At 37.8% G+C, this 22317-nt stretch overlaps 1 protein-coding gene across 4 annotated transcripts in view; it reads right to left on the bottom strand.

Annotated features, from left to right (window-relative positions):
• UBE3D (ubiquitin protein ligase E3D) overlaps window positions 1-22317 on the bottom strand; it is an 84783-nt gene that overhangs the window by 27559 nt on the left and 34907 nt on the right. For all 4 annotated transcript variants that reach the window (XR_003991799.1, XM_030489259.1, XM_030489260.1 and 1 more), the window contains exon 9: window positions 5459-5597. Coding sequence is in view for 3 of the 4 variants with exons in the window: in XM_030489259.1 (XP_030345119.1) it covers window positions 5459-5597 (139 nt within the window). In the remaining variant the exon portion in view is untranslated. The remainder of the gene's footprint in view (window positions 1-5458; window positions 5598-22317) is intronic.

Here is a 22317-nt window from a genome sequence, read left to right as displayed (position 1 = left end):
TATCCGAGTTAGTTAGAACTAGAAAAAAGCACATAGCAGGCACTTTCATACTAACCTGCAAAAATCAAAACACCTTTAGTCTGGGGGAAATAGGCAGAGTCAAAAGAGGTTGACACTAACTACACTTGGTTTCCTCACTGTAGTTTACATTTTGTAAAATAAGTCAGTTAAAGGAAACAAATATGAAATTAAACAAATGGAAAATGACTGTATTTCAACAGAGACTGCAATGTACTTGTAGCAGTTTCTCCATATTACTGTCAATATTCATTCAGAAGTTTCAGAGACTTAAGAAGTCCACAAGCTTCAGAGAAATACTAATAAAATCCCTAATTGTAACAAAAAAAATAAAACCAACTAAATGGAACTCAGCCGTTGTCTGAAAAATATTATAGAATATACATATTCAAATCCATGATTCATTTTGTGATGTTCACTAAGCAAGTAATACAGAGCATCATTTTAAACAATGTTCAAAAAGATAATAAGTTATTTTACTGCATAAATGGATGCAGTTATTTTTCTTTTCTGGGATAGTTGAATAAAAGTATCAATATTAAAAAACACTGAGTATCAAGGTACACTTTAGTTCAGACCATGTATAGACCTGAAAGACAGCAGTAATTTTGTATTCTGCCTTCCATGAGTCTTTTGAATACTTTTGATACACACATACTAGAGCCATTAAACTAGAATGAATTCTGTATTTATTCAGTCTTATGTTTTCTGAGCAACTTGCTACTTTATATGTATAAACCTGTTGATTTTAGGAATGATAGAGAGCTTGACATGCTGCTCTATTAGAAAACAACTTTTTTTCCCTCCTTTTTTTGGAAGCAAGGTAACTGCAAATGAGTTTTTCCTTCACAGACACCTCTAGGAATGCTTACTGCAAAAACAAAATGAGCACTTCTTTGTTTTTTTTCTTAAACACTGGCTCTGCTTCTCTTAACCAAAGTGGACAGTGTGCATCGGGTGCAGCACCAAAGAATATCAAAGCCTATTCCAAATGAAATTTTGAAACTGCTCAGCAGTTCTTAATTACAATCTTTATTCAATCTCATGCAACTCTAAAAGTAAAAATAAAACCATTATTTATTTAACTCGGAGAACTCTTGTGACACTCTGTGGCCTTGTGAATAGTGCCTTGATATGGGAAGTAAAATGCCTGGTTTCCCACAGTAACGGCAGTGAGAGAGAATGTGCAGAACAGCCCCATATATCATCATAAGAATTCAATATCCATGACATTTTCTGTTCACTGTGCTTGAATTCAAAGAAAGACGAGATAAGGTTAGCAAAACACAGCAGAGATTGCTTGTCACTTTAAAGCATCTCCCCGTGTTAACTGTTCTGTGTTGTAGGCTCTAAAATACCAACAGACTGGGTTGAGGAGTAGCAGCTGAACAGTTCAGTGATAAAGTACATAACTCAAGTGGGTGCTAGCTACAAGTGCTTGCAAGTATTAAGAATAATACGCAAGGTCAAGCCCAACTGTCCCTAAAGACAGCTCAGGTGGGTGGAAAGCCAGACATTTAGAAAATAAAATAACAAGGTAACAGAGCTTTCTGTGCAGTGTAATGGACCTGAAGAGAGAACAGCAAAACAATGCTCATAGCAAAAGCAAGCTAAAAAATATTTTAATCTTTTCTAGTAGTGAATTCCTCTTTCCCTTCTTACAGCTTTCTCCATTGGTACAAGATAAATACCAAGTGCCTCAGTCAATCCTATTCCCTTGATCTGAGACACCCTCCGTGAGGGTGAAGGATCACAAGCCTGGGAAGGTGCAAATCAGGGCTGCAAATCCATGTTCTCCAGCAAATCCAGGGGCAGCCATCAACCAGCCAGAATTAGTCTTTCCACTTTGGTCCCTCAGAGTTTCCAGGCTCAGGCTTCCTGAGATTTAACGCTTTACAGTACACCAGAACGACATCTTGTGTAACTGCACACATAAAATGAGAGATGAGCCAAAGACAATCTAGTAGCAAGGATCAGCAGTCTGGGAAGCTTAAAGGCTAGCTGCAGTGAGCACCTTCAACTCAGCAAAGCCATGTAATACAGCCTGCTGCTCCTCCTCTCTTCCAGGCTCCTCCAGGAACATAAATCACACTGAAAGATCTTCACAGGGTCAAAACGGAATTGAAAAGTGATTTCGAATATTATGTTACTAAGCAGTAGCACACCATTGGAAAATAAAATGTAATTTATATCTCGGCACAGATACAGAGTCTGCTAAGCTACTCCCAGAGAGCACTTTTAGACCACAAAGCAGAACAGAGTTTATTACAGAGATGATTAGCAACTAAGCACATTTCCTTCGTGTGCTGTTTACAACCTAAACATCATCCAGTCCATATATATACCAACTAAAACTTTGGCTTGTCAAATCTGCAATATTGTAATATAATAGGTAGAGAGGGTAAATACAGTCTCAAAAAACACTCGGGTGTGGCAGGATAATTTTTGGCTACCTAATTAAAAATAATTGGAATTTTTAGAGTTATACTGATATGATATCAGGAGTTAAATTTAATTTTTAGATCAGTACATATACAGCTGCCGGTTAGATGCATTTTCAAATACTGTATCAAAACACGAAGAAAAGTGTCAGTGGAATCTAGTCGTCCATTTAGCTCGACACCATATGTACAACAGTGGAAACACTTACAAAACGAGAAAACTCTGCACTTTCTGGGGTCATTTTCCTTCTAATTCCCCTGGCATTCAGATGCCAGCATTCAGCTTTGAGAGCCTGGCCTCCTGTTGGACAAGACTGCCACATGTGGATAATGGGAAACGCTGCAATTGTTTTCAGTTCAAATACAAGCATTATCGTAATATAAAATTAAAATGTTTTAATTTTTTTCTAGACTACTGCCAGATCTAGGTCTACCACAAAATAAAACCAGTTTTTGTCATTTTGCCATTACTCCATTAAGACACATGAAATACCAGTTTTCAATTAATGGCCTTTTATTATTCTCTGTTTGACTCACAATCTTCACTATTTTGCATCCAGAGCGATCTTATGCTCAGGCAACAGCACAATTTAAAATCATTATTCAGGCTCTCCATAGACCTTGACAACCTTTTCTAAGAAAAATACAGAAAAACTAGGACATGTAATTCTAATATTTGCTGTATAGAAAGTGAACATGAGTACAAAGAAATAAGCCAGAGAAAAAAACCAAACAACAAACTGATAAGGCTGACAGATCATTGTAAAGCATCAGTGAAAAGCCTGGGCAAACTTTGTTGCTGCTTCATGAATTCACACGCTGAGATCCAAACAAGGCTTGTAAGGATGAAAATAAATAAAACAATATTTTCCTGGACAGTTTGCCCTCCAGGACAAACATTTTGTGATATTGACTGCCTGGCAAGGAGAGTGAGAGCTGGAGCCAGAAGTTTATCAAAACAGCCATTTTCCTTTCCTCCCACTTGGCAAAATATAACATTCTCTTAGCAGAGTGGGCTTCAGAACTTGTGCTTTTCAGAAGCGATGAATTTTTGCCTTCTGTGTTGCTATGAAAGCAGAGACACTGGGAATCAGCTCAAAATGTAGTATCTTTAGCCTGAAAACATGTTCACAGCCAGGAGTGGACATTGTCACGTCACCTACTTTGCCATACAGGCAGGCAAACTAAGATCTGCACAGGCCAGTGTTGGGAGCCATTCCATACAGTATTTCAGTTCAGCAAAGCACTGTGACATTTCCTTTCAGCTGTTCTACCGAAGTTTGAGTTGAAAGGCCATGTTAGAGGGTCTCCAGGGGATGCATGGCGACTTCCCACCCCACAGATGACACAACCCTACCCCTGACTTGCTTCCAGGACATGCATGGTGAGCCTCTATGGCAACGGCTCATTTCCAGAGACAGGCTCATGAAGCTAAAATGACCCAGGGGCAATCCAGCACAATCATGGAGAGAATGACAAGGAAAAAGAAAAGCCTGGTGTTTTGTGTACTCTGAGGTAAAACCATTCCTCAGTTTACCAATTCATATGTGAGCAGTTGACAGTCATTTATCATTTCCTATCTCTACCCAAATATACAAATCAAAGGAAAGGCTTATTGTATAAGCTGGGACTGAGTATGAACAGAAACAAGACAGGACATACAGCCTCAGCGTACAAGAAGAAACTCCTTTTTAACCTATGGTGGGTAAAGAAGAGAAAACTTTACTATAGATAACTGGCAATATAATGAACAAGGAGTACACTCTCCTGGATTAAACAACCAAAATGCTCACTTCTTAACAGGAAAGGTTGACAACTAGCACTGGTCAATCCTTGAAACCTGTAATTTTTGCAATCTCTCTGCCAGCAACCAAGTGATTCTTCAATTTTATGGCTTCTGAACGTACAACCCAGTAACAATTCTGACCTTGGGCATTAAAATATCATGTCAAAATGACCAATGGCTGCTGCCAAGAGTTCACCATACACAGATTCCCTGTTTCTAAACTCACAAGATGCAAAGGCAGCAGACAACGGAGGTCCATACTTATTTCGTAACATCTTGGCATCTTTTCAGCAGTTGTACATCAAGGTAACTCTATTAAAATCAATTACTTGATTTTGGTTTATGACCATATTCTTTCTGGCTCCAAAATTCTACAATAAGATTATTTTTCAGTAAAGATACCTCAGGGACACTAATTATATGTGTCTTAACTGGGAGTATGGACAAATAGAAGCTAACAGATTTCATGCTATAAACTGTTTAGGACACTCAGTCCCATTAAGATGATGATTCTTCTGTAGCCGTCAAAACAAACACAGATTAAGGTATGCATACTGCTCAACAGATTTAGATATAGATCAATACACAACTGATGGACTATGTAACTACACGGGAAGACAGAAGCACCATAAAAAGGTTAGTTGTTTTATCATATCATCATGAATTGAGATGTCTATTTCATTTGTAAAAATCGTATGTCTTCAGACACATGATAAACACAAATCACAATTCAACATGCGTGCAACAATGTCTTCTTGGGAGAAATTTTCTGACTGCTGAGAACTTCAGCAGTAACACACAGAGGAACACTAGACAAAACTGTGAAAGCTTCACTCCTAATTTTACAGGATTTCAGCACAGGAAATCTTTATTTTTAGCTGAGGATTTTATTCTTTTTTTAAGCCAACAAGATTTTGTATAATGATTCTATCTACTCCAGCCTAAGTTTGATGAAATTTCTTTAAACATCTAATTTAATTTAAACAGTGATTCACTGTTTAAAAATCCAATGACATTTCCTGCCTTGGTCTACATTTAATACAATTGAAAGAAACTGAGCTTTACAAGAAGTTCTCCATTGCTATATTTAACATAATGGAGACTAATGCAACTACAGAAGATAAACCTTTATTCTGAAAGGGTTTATGGGCCCCAGGGCTCTCTCTTTTCCTAGAAGTAACACCTTTATACCGGAATAGCAGCTGTTCCTTACCTGAAAAGAGTTCATGCATCGAAGTGAAGGTGGCAGAGAGGTGGTACTCAAACCCAGTATTAGCAATAATTCCAAACACGTTTCTGATGGAAACTTTAAAGGATGAACTCCAATATCATTTTCCCATGCATCAGCAAGCCTATAAAGTTAAAAAACAAAAACAAAACCAACTTTTTCATTATCTTAAAATATGTCTAAAACCCAAGTTTCAAATAAATATTACAATGTGTGATAGTAGTGTGATAAAAGATTCTCTTCACATTTTCCCTGTGAAAGTCACAGATAGGTGTGTTTTACCAGAAATACAAGGTGCATTTGGAATACCTTATCCGTAGCACCAATCTTAGAAAAAGATATAAAATGCGAAAGGAAAACCCAGCAGGCATTAGAGCAATACTTCTAATTCAGAGTTTGATTATGTCTGAACCAAATTTCATCTACCACTAGCAATTTCCCATCATATACTGCTTTTACATATATTCTACATAGAACATAATGCCTCCAGTTTTAATTTTGTTTCTAGAAAGAAAAATGTCTTTTCACTTCTGAAAAGACAGAAGGTCAGGTGTGATTTTCAAAATGGATGTTTATGATGCTCTCACTGGAACCTTACTAACAGCCTGTACCAAGCAAAAACTCAATCCCAGTTCATTTTATGCAGCTTTCTGCTTTAGACAAATAAAGAGAATTAATATTTCTGGAGCTAGTCATAAAAACAACATTCTGAAAGCACATTTCTATAAACTGTTCCTGCTACCACATGCTGAAAAACAAGATTAGTTAAACAAGATTAATTCAGACCACAAGAACGTTCCATTTCCTATTGTTCAGGCTTGTTTCTTCCTTAATGCACAAACTGTCAGACTGATCAGTGATCCAGATAGTTTAATAATTTTATCTGAGCAGCTAATATCAGATACTCCAGTACAAGCCGATTATTCTCAGCAGATCTGAGAGCATCACTTTAGATGACAGTGCTTGCCTTCCATGTCCAAGACTTCACAATTTCCATAAATAATTTTAGCATCAGCTTTCACTTTCAAATTCCTCCAGCTCTTCTGGAAATATATTTATCTGACTTAACTGCTGCTTGTGAAGATATCAGCTTGTTTTAATGTCCTATCTAGAAATAGATGCATTTTTTATTAAGCACCCACAAGAGCAGGCATCGCTCTAACATTCAGCACGGTGAAAACTGAACAAATGTTCTCTTCACAGTATCTGTGTCCTTCTGGATGGTTCTCATTCTCTCAAGTTTTGCAAAACTACCGATTCTCTATAAAGTTCTACTTAGATATAGGCTTGCATACACAGGTTTTGTACGTCTGTTTCCATTATTAACTCTTCATAGTAACTTCTTGGCATATTCTAGAAGATGTATTATTTACGCATCTTTCTTCAAAGAATGGGTGTATTTTCACTTCGTTACCTGCATTTGGCCTCTTGAATTTTAACTGTTTTTTCCTAATCTTTACATTTTTTTTCTTCCTCCCTCATTTATCTATGGGTATGTAAGAATCCATTTCTGCTTCAATATACAGAAGCAAGACCCATAATTCACACAAGGTCAGAGCGACTTCAATCTCCCTAAAACAAGGAGTGCTTTCTCTCATTCTTAATTTTTTATCCACAACCAAAATCAAAGATAATTATATCACTTCTCAATTACCAAATGTACCCTGTCTTTTCTCAACCCTCACCCAAGTGTGTGGGTCACTTTGACATAAGGGGGTCTAAACTGTACATGGTAAGATGGAGAAAAGCAGTCTGGGTTAGGCACCCTCTGGTACTTCTAATGTCAGTGCACCATTTAGGGTCTCCACACATGACTGAGACCATACCAAAGGACAGAGGGCAAAACCTGCCACACATTAACAGCCTTCATAAAATGTAGTATGTCACTGGACACTTCTACTGCACTAGACACATCTGGAAAATCAGTTTAAAGCTAGCACAAAAAACCCCTGTCTGCTAAGATAGAAAGGTGAGCAGTTTAGAAGACATATGGAGTATTTTCACTATTGAAAGGTACAAGAGCCCAGTTAAGCCCCAAAAACTTTGTCTGTATTGAAAGGAAACAGGATTCTTTTAAAAGACTATGCAAGTGGCCAAGTCCAGGAGAAACAGCCCTCGCTGGTCGCGAGATTCTGTGAATGCTTCTGGAGGAACATCTAGCTCTAAATGATGAGCACTGAGCAGCCAGTAACCAAGGAGTCTTGTTAATTGTAATCCAGAATTGAGTTTATATTTCAGTGTCACTTGGTAACTTCATTTACACATGTAATTAGAAACTTACTTTTATATGTTCCTTACTAGGTCTTTGTTCTACATTTTTTACAATCTTGTCTGGTGATACAGGCAAACTGAGGTGAAGCTAGCAAAATTGAGGCTTTCCATTTTTCAGAAATCAGCAAGTCTAAACAAAGCACTGCGCAGGCACCTTCAAACACAGCTATAGACTTTGGAGACTGGAGGTGACATCCTAAGATTCTGGGTCTTGGGGAGGTGTTTTCACAGACTAACACCCTCTCTGTAAAGAAACTTTTCAGAACTCCAAGCAATATTCAAAACATCACAAATTATTTCAGTACCCTGAATCTATTCTTGTGTTTTGACTTGAGGATTTTTTGGAGCTGCCCGCTCATTTTGAAGTCCAACTCTTCCAGCCCTGAGACTGCACAAAGGCTTTTTTTTTTTTGTGTGTGTGTCTGTTTGTTTATTTGGGGGAAAGACTGTCTGCATAAAGACATCTAATTATATTGTAATTCTTGTTTATTAATGGCTTAGTTATTAGTATTTCCTGAAACAATTCCAGTGTATTCTCTTATTACAAACAAACCATGTGTGTCCTAGCACTTACTGCTCCAGGAACACTCATGTTAGGAATTAGTCTTTACGACTTGTCATTTCACAGCATTTAACACAAGTGATTGTGGGACGTCACTGCTTTATTAGATTATTTCTCTTTGTTCTTATTTATCCCTATTACTCTTGCGAGTATTTTTCCATAATCTTCATTGTAGAGGAAGGAGAAAAATGTCTATGCTTAAAAAAAAGGCAAAACAAAACACACACACACCCCTGTTTTTTCACCTTAGTATCACAAAATTTTTTTGCATAAGCAGAGTTGTCTAAACTCCAGTGCAGGTGAGAAGACTATCTGCTTTCTGTTTACTGAAAGAGCCTGACTGGCTGATAGTGCTCCTTAGGAGAGTGAGCACCCATGGAGGACAACTTAGTCCATCAGCTCAGTGCTTCCTCCCAGACCAATCCCAAATGCCAGCAGCCTGAGCTGGCTGAGAGTTCCTCAGCCATGAAAATAAATGCTTTTTGCTCTCCTGATCTTAAAAAAAGAAAGATCCAATTTGATACTAAAATAGGACAAATTGTCAGGAGTTTTTGGGAGGGTTGAGTAAGAAGACACGTAAAAAAACAGCAGGACTCAGATGTGCACTTGATAACTTTGGATGCAAACAGGACTTTGAATGCATTTGCTCTCCTCCCCTGCTCCTTAATACCTTTACTCAGCAATGAACTAGTGCTTCTAACCTTCCCTTGAGAGAAAACAGGCTGGGCCAAGCCTGCTCCTTTTGTGAGTAAAGGTAGGAGTCAGCATAATTCCCAGAGAGCACAGCACAACTTGCCATGCTGGCTGAAAGGAGTAAGATGGAGGATAAGACGGATTACCTGGAGGGAGTTGAGGTTAACAAGAGAAATAATGCTATTTTATGTTCTTCCTTCTGCAAACATTCAACTTTTCTACCCTGCAAAGAAACCTTGAGATTCCGGACTTCTTAGTCTGACAAAAAAATTATGACCCTCAGCATCAAATAAAATTCATTAATTCTACACAGGTTCCGTAAGTCACAGCAGGGCATAAGACTGCATCTACTTCAGACTGACTTTAAGACAGTTAAAATTTCATCACTACATACTGACCTTGACAGTGTTTGAGGAAGATGTGAGTCAGCTTTAGAAACCAGGCATTAAAACAGTAAGATGTAGTAAAATATACTCAGTAAAATGGTCCAAAGTAGGAGTATGCTCTCAGTTAGGAAAAGGACATGTCAGAGCGAGTTTTTTCACAGCATATTAAATCCACCTCTGTAAATCACCACCATCTAGTTTTGCCTTCCAGTGATCTCACCAACAGGAAAACTCAAATCATTCTAAGCATCCTGTCTGTCACTCCATCCTTCCCATTTTCTCCCTCTTTTCTTTACCCCCCTCCCGTTCCCAGAACTTTTAAACCTCTTAGCCTATTTCAACCAAATTTTCTTAAGAAGTTTCATGTTTTCCTGAGAATCAATGTCCAAGTAGTGAGGAGAAATCCACATTAGTGACTACATTGAGAAAAGCTGCCGATAGAGCTCAGCAACAGATGTTTACCTAGTGACAATATCAGCATAAACATCAAGTGATGTGTACCTAGCACAATATTAGCATAAACTCAATAATATGACATTTCTATCTAGCAAAACCAATTACTATAAGCAAAGTAAACATGTTCTTCGCAATTTACCATACTCTCTTATGAGCAAGCCCAATTGAAAGACTTGATGCTTCTACTCAATTACGTGGGTTCACGACAACTGGAAGAGAAAACCTCTTAAGTTTTGGGGCAAGAAGAAGGGTTGGTGATAATGGAACTGATCCCCAGTAACAGCAAGAGTCAGAGCTTTTCCCAGTGTTAACCAAACTTGAGATGTAGCCTCTGCAGATTAAAGTGACACCTCAAACAAACCCCTTCCGTTCCATCTACAAGATATACAGCAGTCTCAGCCATGAAAAGACAATAAACAGACAGAAGATTAAAAGATATAATTAAAACTTTCATATAACTTTCCATTTTGAGAAAGACAGAACCACATATGATGAATGCTAATCAAGCTGCTTAATGTATTTCTGGTGTACATTTCAGAACTGAATTAAAGTAGTACAGAAAGTGAACAGAGTAAAATTCTACTCAAGGGGGAAGATACTTGGTTACTCTGCTAGATGTGATACGAAATAACTATGTGCAATGTGCTAAACTGTCAGAAGGGAGCATTCAAAACAAGTAAGAAATAAAGATGAAAGGCCAAGACTATCTTCCCCTTTGTCCTTTTCAATGCTTTCTCTATGGAACAGGTTGTTCAAAGGACAAATTGAGCATGATATGATTGTCACGTTCCCATAATCAGTAAGTAAAATTCTTACATTAATATGTGAAAGATGTTTTAAAAAATGAAGCGGTATTTTCAAAGCTGATAATAATGGGAAATCCAGGGAAATTTGGATTTCTATTAAAAAAAAAAAGAAATTAGCAAATGTTATCTGAAATTCAACCAATTAATTCTGAAAGCAGAGATGAGCAAAACTTGAAAACAACTACTCAGATAAGACTAAGGATAAGACAATTACTCCTCCAGCAGAAGTAATTGATCACAATGTTTTCAGATAAGCACATCTGATCCAGTATACATCAGAGAATGGCATTTACCCACTGCTCATTATGGAATTGATCCAAATGAACTGCTAAAATGCCTACATAAGTCAGAGTGACGTTTGAAAATTGTCCTTAAAAGCAAGGTTTAAGACACCAAAATCATGAAATACATTTACTTCATAATTACTTGATGTAAGTACTAGCAAACAAACACAGTCATTCATCAGGTCATGGTACCCACCCATAATGTCCCAATTTCTGAAAAACACAATATTCACAGCATGTCAGTGAAGCAAGAGAAATCTTTGTATTTCAAAATCAGGAAAAAATTACAAAGATTCTCTCAAGGCTTTGAAAAACTGGACCAGACCTCACTAGATTGCATTTCTTTCAAAAGAAGCCATTTCCATCAGTGCCAAGGCCATTTATCAGCTGTAATCACCTTCCACCATGCATGAGATTCACTTCAAAATGCAACTGTGTCAGCAACAGACAAAGTAAGTCTGTGTTTGAAGAGGAATGGGTAAGCCCTTTTTTCCTTTCCAGAACACCCCCATCACCACCTCTGGTCTACAAGGCTATTTCTATAAATACATTAACCTAGTGTAGTCTGCAGAGATCAAAACTGGAAAATGAAAAAAAGCTCTTACTCAGAGCACTACTCAGTACTGCTACCAAGGCACTAGATTAACTTGACATGCTTAGTTACAACTTAGGTAAATGCGCTCCACATTCAGGGCTCCAAATACTGTGAAGCCCTTAAAAGAGATTACTGTGTTAGCTATGGCTTCAGTATTTTGCTCAATCAAGGCTGTGCTGAAGAACCTGACACAAAGGCCAACAGAAGCTCAGCCCTAACTCTCAGAGTTCACTGAATGTTGTTAAAGCTGCCCTTTCCACAAGCTACAGCTCTGACATAAATGACAGATGACTTTACTGAGCCAAAGGACAAACCTGCTAAATTAAATAACTATTTGTAAAAATGATTTACTCTAAAAACAATTCTAAATTATGGTTGATGATTTGTCTATATACTTAATATACTGGAAGGCTAAGTTATTTATACTTTTAATTATCCTTGCAGTGATCTAAAAATGACATAAAAATCAATGCATGCTCATTAGCTACTGAACTCTTGCCAAAATTTAAATAATATGGAACACTAAGAAGTGCAGTGCTTCCACAGCCTACAGCAACTTCCTTTGGAAAAAACACTTTCTTTACAGAATCACTGCTGCCCTCCTAAAACAAACATGTGCAGTCTTGTTCTAACGCTGTTCATTATTCATCCTCAATACCTGAGAATGTGAAGTGCAGTTTTTAAGCAAATCTTCCCTGGGATCTTTACTAGTTCCATGGTATCCCAAATCAACAGGTACTAAATCTCTTGCAGGAGACAAAAAAGTGAAGAATGGAAATTTAACCCACTGGTGTCCTTGCAAGGAAATGAGCAAGAGAAGTGGAACATAGCAAGGAAACTAAGAAGACAAGAGAGCAGTGATCCAGGGACCCACATGAGGAGGTGCTTTTTTAGATTTATTGCAATGCACTACATCGGCCAGCATCAGAAACTCCATCTCTAAGATTTAAACGTAATTTTTTTCACTGCATCACTATAGAGACAGGATGAAGGCTTATTTAACCAAATTTCCACACTTTCAAGTAGTCTTAAATATTCTCTCCTATAAAGCATTCTTATAAGAAAGTTGCTGATATATAATCCTTATAATAAAGTTACATCTTATATATAGTACATATACTTTAATATAACATATATATAAAATATATATATAAATTGATCATATTATACAATTGTGCATATTTCTATAAATTATTAAAAATAGATATACTAGTTGCATACACAAACACACAACCATTATTATGAGTCTTCTGTCTTTTTTCTGACTAATGCATATTTTGAATGGAAAAACTATGCACTTTTGGAGTCTGGTCAAAAAGTTATCTGGAAATCCACTACAAAACCAATTCAGCAGGTTTAAAATACCTTATCCTACAAAATGCAAGTCCTTCTTGAACTTTCAATGTGTCACCATTTGAAAAGGACAAGTTATTTAATACCAATAAAAAAGGCTTACAAAGTAAACTCAAATTTAACCTCACTAGAGTATTGTCTGCTCATTACCATAACGTTTTTCAGAAGGGCTAACATAAGAAGTATCAAATGTTCTTGTAATATTTCAAAGGTCCTTTAAAGTGAAATTATGCTAATTTCTCCAATGAATGCTTTTGTGATTTAAAATAGATACTCCACATGTAGTTTTCTTATTTCTAACTCCAATATGTAGCATAGATTAATCAACTCATGATAAAAGGTACATTAAAAGACAGCAGATTAAATGATCTTGTTTGCATTAGACAAATGCACAGGAATATAAACTACCTTGATTTTATTTAAGTATTTTAAATTATTTTACTACTTCTTGACATGCTTTGATCATTCTAAACTATTTAAGGGAAGTCTATAGTATTTAAGGCTGTTTATCTCAACCAATACAAGTACAAGCCAAATTCTCTTTCTTTTGCTTCCAACCAAGACTTTCATTACACTCAATTGCACTATATTAACTTAAATGTAACTACATTGGTTTTGGGACAGTTATTAAAAAATGCTATTAGCACAGATAAAGCCTGCGTATAGCCCACATCATCACAAAATCATAGAATCAATTAGATTGGAAAAGACCTTTAAGATCAAGTCCAACCATTACCGAGGACTGCCAAGTCCACCACTAAACCATGTCACTAAGGGCCTCATCTACATGGTTTTTGAATGCTTCCAGGGATGGTGATTCTACCACTTCCCTGGGAAGCCTTTTCCTATGCTTCGAAACCCTTTTGGTGAAGAAATTTTTCCTAATACCCAGTCTAAAGCACCCCTAGTGCAGCTTGAGGCTGTTACCCCTTGTCCTATCTACATATTACTTGGGAAAAGAGACCAGCCACTCTTCATCCTCCCTTCAGGTAGTTGTAGAGAGAGATAAGGTCCTCCCAGAGCCTTCTCTTCTCCAGACTAAACAACCCCAGTTCCCTCAGCCGTTCCCCATAAGACTTGCACTCCAGGCCCTTCACCAGCTTTGTTGCCCTGGACCTTCTCCAGCAACTCAGTACCCCTCTTGTAACAAGGGGCCCAGAACCCAACACTGGAAAGTGGTAAAGGGCAAAAACAGAAAACCAAAACCTGTTAGTACATTGTGCCAAGACAGGCAAAGTTGTTTATAAGTAGATTATCCCTCTGAAGCACAGAAAGCTATCTCAACATAATGCAACTTTTGCATGGAAATAAATCTTCAGATTTTAATCCCATCCAGGAGTGACTTTGCCTTGGAGCAAGTAATTTCAAAGTAATGCTCAACATACTTCTCCAGACTAAAAATTTTTGGGTGTTCACCTACTGCTTTTCTATATTGCCTTCCCTCCTCCAGCTGGCTGCTATGCAATTTCAAAAGCATTAATTTTAAGTTGCAACCTGTATCACCCATAAAATACTTTTATTTCACTGTAAAACAGCACCAACTGTGCAGAAGTACATCTCTGCAGAAGATGAAACAGAATTTCAGCTGCAAGAATCACTGAAATAAAGCTTAAACATCACAGGGAAGGATTAGGTGTTCATCTATTCTGCAACATTTATGTTGAAGATTCATAATATTTAAAATGAATGTATGAAAAGCTAAATCAAGCAACAATGTCTAAAGCAGACTTACATTCAACGGGACACCTATATGCGTGGGACCATGAACACTTCCAAATGTACTAAATTTAAAATTCCTGACAGTAATCAAACCATACACAGATGGTCAGTAGTATAACTACGACATTATTACCTTTATTTCATTTCAGCACCAGGTAAGCAAAAATAGGCTCATCATAGAATGAAGAGAAAGGAATTCTAATTTTGCAGGAACTGACCTTGCATATCAAATCCCAAGTCTGCCAGATACTTCCAAGGATATGCCCTACTAGCAGTGCCTATCTCATAATAGTAACTCCTATGGGAAGAAATTTTCTTCATTTATAGAATCATAGATTCGAAGATTTATAGATTCATAGAATCACAGAATCATAGAATGGTCTGGGTTGGAAAGGACCTTAAAGATCATCTAGTTCCAACCCCCTGCCATGGGCAGGGACACCTGGCACTAGACGAGGTTGCTCAAAGCCCCATCCAACCTGGCCTTGAACATTTCCAGCGTTGGGGAATCCACAACTTATCTGGGCAACCTATTCATCTACAAGATGAAGAGTTTCTAAAAAAGCTGAAGCTGTAAAAGCAGAAAACTGCAGCAAATTTCTTCAGTTACAATGAAGCTATGCTTTAGAACATCTGACCGAGGAATACAAGCTCATAGAGAAAACAGCTCCTGCTGGGCTTGTGATGCTTAAACATATCTAGACATAACAGGAAGAAAACATGGCAGACAGAATTCAACAGATTCACAATGTATTTCCTTGAAAGTACTTTTTTAAAATTCCCCACATCATTTTTGCCTAGATGGGTGACGAGCAGAACTCACATGTTAATTTAGAAGTTCTCCTACAAAACCAAGAAAAGCACAGGAGCTTAGCTCTTGCTGGGTATTGCCTAAAGTTTGCTGTGACTGCTCTTGAACATTCACGCCATGCAGAATCACTGGCACAGATCCAAAGTACAATGTAATTGCAGACTTCTCAGCAGCATAGCAACGTGGTCCCACTAAAAGTAGAAGCAAATTAATCTCATAAAAACTGCATGGTCAAAGCTTTAGAATGTACTTCTTCATTTTAATGGTTGTGTTAAGGCTTTAAGCGGCAGGTTTTGAATGTCTTACAGCATCCCAGGTGGAAAGAAGTCACATAATTTTTGTGAAAACAATAAAGACGAAACTGCTGTAGCCAGATCACTGCTGATAATTCACCATAGTGGAGCCATGATAGTACTGCTGATGGTCATCACCATCTAGACTAGCAATAGTTCTACTATGACTCTAGACTGCAGTTTTCTTGGATATGCCTACAGCTCAGAAAGAAGGAATAGCTTTGCCTGCTCCTTAAAATACTTTTCTTCACCTTTAGCACATCTTGATTCCTTCCTGGATACATCTTACTCTAAATTAGAACAGATGGCTCATAATTTCCCTAATGTATAGCAATAACTGTAGACTACTGTGCTTGGGTTAGGTGCAGAGGGGACAGAGCAGCGTGCTATTGACCTATTGCTAAAAGCCTGACAAGTGTCATCTTACTTACAGGGAATAACAAATGTGAGCAGCAGCACCAATGACCTAAAAAGCCTCCCTTCCCAGCATGTATCAAGCAAGGACTCCAATTCTGAGGTTACTTTTTATCTTCTTCTAAACCTTCCAACACTTCAGGTATGCAGAAAAATAAGGGCCACTGCCCTGGCAAACAGGAGTAAGCCTCCTTTAGTAACCCTTCTTTTGTGAACGGTAGAAGTGCACAGCAGGGCTGTAGGAAAACAAAGTACTATGTAAAAGCTCCTTCACAGCTACTGGTGACATCAATACGGTTACCCGACAATAAATGCAAAGTAATTCCAGATAGCTCCCCTTGAAAGATTAATGTAATTTTGAGGAAGCGTTTCCATCTGCTCGTAGGATACGGACGTCTGGTGGACCTGACACCTTCCTCAGCAGCGTCTTCTTGTAATTGTTTTCAACCTATATTTTTTTCTCATCAGGAGCATTAACAAGGACGTTCTCCTCTATACAGCCACCTGGTTTACAGAAATTGTGCTTTCTCCTGGGCGACACTTCCACCAAATTCTCATACAGGAATGATTTTACAGACTCTTTCCTCCCTCCTTTCCCTCCCACAGGTTGCAAACTCCAATGAAAACACTGGAGAAAACATTTGAAGACTCAAGAGGAATATGTATTTATCAATATTGGCATGTCTTAAGTTTTGAATTCACAGGTGCTATCAATAGCACTACTCTCTTGAGGAGCCTTTAAAACTCTTCATGAAATTATAACCTTAATTTAAAAATCATCATAATGAGATGTTAAATTGCAGAACATAAAACATGCGGTGTCAAGTATCTAATCACAAATACGAGGGCATTTTACCTCAACAGAAAGTTTCCCTATGTACAAATACTATGTTCAGTATCTGAGAATTACTTAGCACCATGTAAAATGTGAAAGGTTGATCAACAAGCAATCAAAAAGCCCAAATTCATCATTCAAAACAGTGGCAAGGCACATGAAATACAAAGTTAAATTTCTGAACTACTTCAGTACAAAAGGTTCCAAAACCCCATGAGCAGGCTGCCCAGACTCACTGAAGGTCAGATGCTTAAGAATGAGAAGACCTATGTCATTTGAAATTGCATTTAATTCACTTCAGTTCGCCCAGCCAATTCTCAGATGAGCAAATTATTCAAAAGTTTAAAGCTAGAGACAGTAAAGACAACTTAGCTTTCAAGGAGGAGTAGAACACCTCCTAATGAAAAAAGGGGCAGTGAACCAAGCTGCACCACCTCAGCAAGGAATTTTATTAGTATATCTATTTCAAAAGAAACTAGTATCCAATGCCCAAGATTTAAGGACAACATCTATACTTACCATTCTCAACCTTTTATAATAATTCTAAGCATCACAATGCAAGTACAAGAATTATTTTATTTCAGCTCCTAGTTTCAACTGTGATTGACTTGTTTTCCAGTTTCATCTGTTTGAAGTCCTCCTTTGCTCACCAAGACATTACTGAAGTCAATCCAAAAATACTTGGTTTACTTGCCCAGAACTGCTACCAGATGATTTCCAAATTGGTAAATATTATTAAAATATCTACAGAGTAGCAGCAATTGTCATGTGTGCCCAATTTCAATATCCATCATTGTCAAAAATCTCAAATCTTAGAAAAAAACCCCAAACAATTCCAGAGATGAAAGATAATGGCTTGGAGCTTCATGAGATTTGAACACTATTTCACCCAATCTGCATCCAAAAAAGCAGAATTTTATACACTGGCTAAATCATTCTATAGCATGCAAAGTGAACACAATGATAGTCCAAGACAATACTCCCATTACTTATTGAAACAAAACCTAATTATTATCTGGGGCATGGAAGAGATTACATATTCCTGTTGTATCTACACAGTGTAAAAATACATGCACATCCTGCTTAAAGGTCAGCACCTGTAGCTTCATCAGTCATTTAGGACATCTATGCGTCTGCATTCTCTCATACAATATTCAGTGTCACTGCTTGTAAAAATGGGAATACCAGCCCCAGCCACATTCAGGCTTGTGTTTTTTCTTCAATGCTTTTTTGGGATGGTGCAGGCCGCTTACCTGCAGACTGTCCTTTATAGACTGCCAGTGAATGTAAACTTTTTCAGAGCAACCTCACTGAACAGCTTTTCAGAGCTAGTTGTCAGAAAGCCTTGATGAACAGGGACTTTTGCAAAGAAGAGGAAGTATATTTTCCCAGTTACAGTTCCAAATAAGGCTTCTGACACTGGCAACATAAAATTAACCTTTGCTAGAGTAACTTACACCCTTAGGCATTGCAGCAATTGTGCAATGATACGGATTTTTCTGGTGGTGTGTGGGAATTTAAGTCTGACGATGGAATACCCTATACAATAGGATCTGGACATGCCAGCAGAAGTGGTGAGCTCAGTTTCATGAGACTGCAACATTGCTGTGCCTGATCCTTCAGTTGTGCCTCTGAATGATCTACAGAATGGAAATCATATATTATCTCTGAAATGCTGGCAGAGGAGCACTCTTAGAGATTTGGTGAAAGGAAGTCAGAAGCAAAGCTTAATTCAAAACAGCAAATGCTGAAAATGAAAATGGCAGGAAATCACCCAAAGGAAAAATGCATGAAATAGTGTAGGTATTTATCAATTATCAGTTCTCACAAAAGGAGGAATGGCTAATTTCTTGAGAGAGACAAAGAATGCATTTAAGCTTCTGGATCCACAAATTGCTCAGATCTACAAAAGTGAAAATGTCTAAAGCAACTCTGTTGCTTTGAAAGTGTGCAACTTAAAACTTTCTACCAACCACAATATGACCTCTTGTAAAATATATTTTTCATTAAAATATTAGGTTTAATTTTCATACTTTAATTAAATGGTCTAATTTTATATCAGATTTTTAATTTCCAAGCCCTTAGAAACACTTTAATTTCCTAATTACTGAAAGAAAACAAGAGGGAATTGAACATAATGTATCTCATGAAATACATTCCATTTAATTCTCCTTCTAGAGCTTCCCGAGAGAAGGCAGTAGGGAGATGCTAAACCGAGCTCCCAACAGAGATATATATGAGTAAAAATTACCTCACAGAGAAAGAATAGACATTTGGGTGCTGAAGAGTGAGGTTAAGAAATCAGATTAATTGTACAGGAGAATTAATCCTCCTGCTATGGAATGAAGCAGATCTTTTTCATGTTCTTTTTTTTTTTTCCTCACTGTCACAAGTAGATTCCTTCTAACAATGATAAAAGTTTTCCACTGCTGGTTCCTAGTATAGTGAAATGGCCTTAAAATTCAAGAGATGCTGTCATTCCATTTTTCTTTTTATATTAGTGGTTAATAGCAACTTTGGCTTTGCAGTAAAGGGATACAGAGGAAAGATCCTTCATACTTCTCCCCATGATTTAAGTTCTATGTTCTTCATTTTTAAAGTGCACTGGACTGTCTGAAGAGCAGCTTTGCTCTGCATGGCTAAACATAGAAAAGTTTTTGTCTTTAATAAGGTCTTAGATAAATAATCCCAAATCCCAGTGGGCCTTGTTAAAGCAACATCATACATTTTTTACACTGACTTACGACTTTGGAAAAAAAATAATTGTCTACATATCAGTCTGAGATCATGCTGACTAATATGTCCTTAGGGAAGAGACTGTTGCAACATATATGTTTAAGCTATTCGAAATAGAATCACAGATGCAATTATGATAAATCAGCATAGGTTTATTAAATAATAATTAAAAAAAAAAAAGTAGTTATAGCTGAAAATACAAGACATGAAGAACCAATGCTTAAATGCTATAGAGCTGGTGTGACCTGTTGGTTCTGTGCACTGTGAGCACACTGGGAGGTATTCGCATAACTCAGTTTTAGGTACTCAGTGACCCGCTTGATGATCAAGGATGAGACAGCTGATGAAGATACTGGTCCCAGCTGTTGATCCTGCCTGGACATCTGAACCGCTCATCACTCATTTCCTAAACTGCCATGGTTCGTGGTGCAGTGTCTTTAAGCAAACCAAAATTGGCAACAATTTACTTTCAACCATATGCTCTAAACTGCAGCAGTTGAGGACTTGACTGTGAAGTGGGTCAGGCGTCTGTGCTTCAAAAACAGGGTGAACAGTTGGTACAGTAACCGCAGCTAAGACCATGACTAAAAAGCAGGGTTGGCTTAAGTGAAACAATCTAAGTTAAGTTCCTCATCTAGGCAGTGCAGGGAGAGCAGCAGAGAGGTGGTATGCCCCATGGGCAGGCAGCAAACCCAGTAAGCAATGGTGTATCCCCTTGTCTTGTTACTAGTGGTCACACCATAGTCCCCAGTAAAGGCTCTAACCACAAACCAAGGGAGCACAGCATCAGGCGCAATGTAGAAAATATGGCCCATAAACTACAGAGCTCACAGCTGATCTATCACTTATTAGGACAGAGCTGCCTGATGAAACTTCTGGGTAAACAATGTGAACTGTACTCATGTTAGATACCAGTACCTTCCCACCAGGTCTCTCTGACTGCCTACCTCCCACTGCTCCTCAACACTGCTGTTGGATCAACCAGCAGCCTCAACACCAGCACCTGAGAGTACCAGAGAGATGGTGTCTTTGATACCCTGTCCTAACAGTATTGAAATAGGTGTGCATTCAGGGCCCTAGACCAGAAACAAATAGTAACACTTATTTCCTCAGTATAATCAACTAGGCAAGCAGCAAAGAAAATTACTTTTTGAAAAAGATCAAATTAAATCAATGTTGAATGAACCAATGGTCTGTACGATCAGCAATGACACAGCTCTGCTCTTGCGCTGTACCTAAAGCCCTGGGTTTCCTGGCCACAGCATAAAACACTTCCCTGGATGCTCTCACGCAGGTTATTCCTACCAGCTGTGCCACATGAAGATTTGCATATGCTCCATAAATTTTAATTCCCTTTTTAAGACCTATTATACCAAGCAGGAGGCCATTTCTGACATTGAAATGGATTTTTAGAACAATGTAAAGATGAAAATGTTTTCTGGCCTCTGATTTTTAAACCTTTGGGTAAATCATTTCCACAGTGCTGCTGATATTCTATAGAGAAGTATTCACAAATATCAGGCACTCTAGCACGTTATGCCTGAATCCAAAGGGAGAAGTTATCCTGCTGTACAAATAAAAGCTGTAATCACTGTTCACAAAAAGCTCTCAGCTTGCAGCTTTAAAGATTGGGTTTTTTTCTGACGTACTGACTTCAGAAGAGAAGAAAATTCAATATTCTAAGATGTAATTACCCGAACCTGCAGCAAAGTAAGAAACACCACAAATCACAGAATTGGTTGATCCTGAGAATTTGCTGACAGCAAAACTTATTATTTTCACTCATTCAATCCAACCTACTGCCAAACAAAAGTCTAATTCTAAAGTTAGAACTTCACATACGCCAAATTTTCCCTTTCCCACTGAAACCATAATTTTCCTGCATCAGTTTATTTTTATTATCATTTTCGCTCTTCACTGATAAGATTGCACAAAATTTGTATAGATGCTCACTCTATGCAAGTACAACATTGGCATTAATATAGCAGGTGTAGCTACAAACCACATTTAACAGGTAATTAAATACTAAATAAATAAATAAAACCAGCATTCAAGAACACAACTTCCTTTCCTAAAAAACAACAACAACAACAATAAAAAAAAAAAAAACCCACCAAAAATCCCCAAAACCCCCAACCTTAAAGTTAATTCAAAATCATAAGTTGGCATAGCAATATTTTTTACAGAGGTCACAAATGCCCAAACTACCTGATTTTACTACATCCCACAGTCCACTTTGAAAACTCACAGCAGACTAATTGCCAACCTGGAAAGACCAACTTTTCACTAGCCCCTTTTCCCTGTCCCCAGCCAGTATATGTCCTAGCACCTCATCTGTCAGGTTTCCTCTGTGCATGGAAATACTCTTCCATAAACAACCCCTTCATCATTCACAAAACCGTCCCCAGTTTTAACACCTCCTCTCCTCAGAGCTAAATCCCAACTTTTCTCTTTTAACTATTCTGCAGCTTTCCCCTTCCGTTATGGCAGAAATTTAACAGTGTCTGTATAATCCATGCTTATGCTGATGGAGCACTCTGCAGTATTATGCAGCTGACCAGAGTCCTGCTGTCCTACTGCAGACAAAAAGCAGAGCTGGAGGAATCACACAGGCCGTCAGCCACCCTCCT

This window comes from Strigops habroptila, chromosome 6 (assembly GCF_004027225.2).
Source record: "Strigops habroptila isolate Jane chromosome 6, bStrHab1.2.pri, whole genome shotgun sequence".
Taxonomy (NCBI): Eukaryota; Metazoa; Chordata; class Aves; order Psittaciformes; family Psittacidae; genus Strigops; species Strigops habroptila.
Note: the sequence above shows the minus strand (reverse complement) of the source record. Positions and strands in the feature narration are given on the sequence as shown.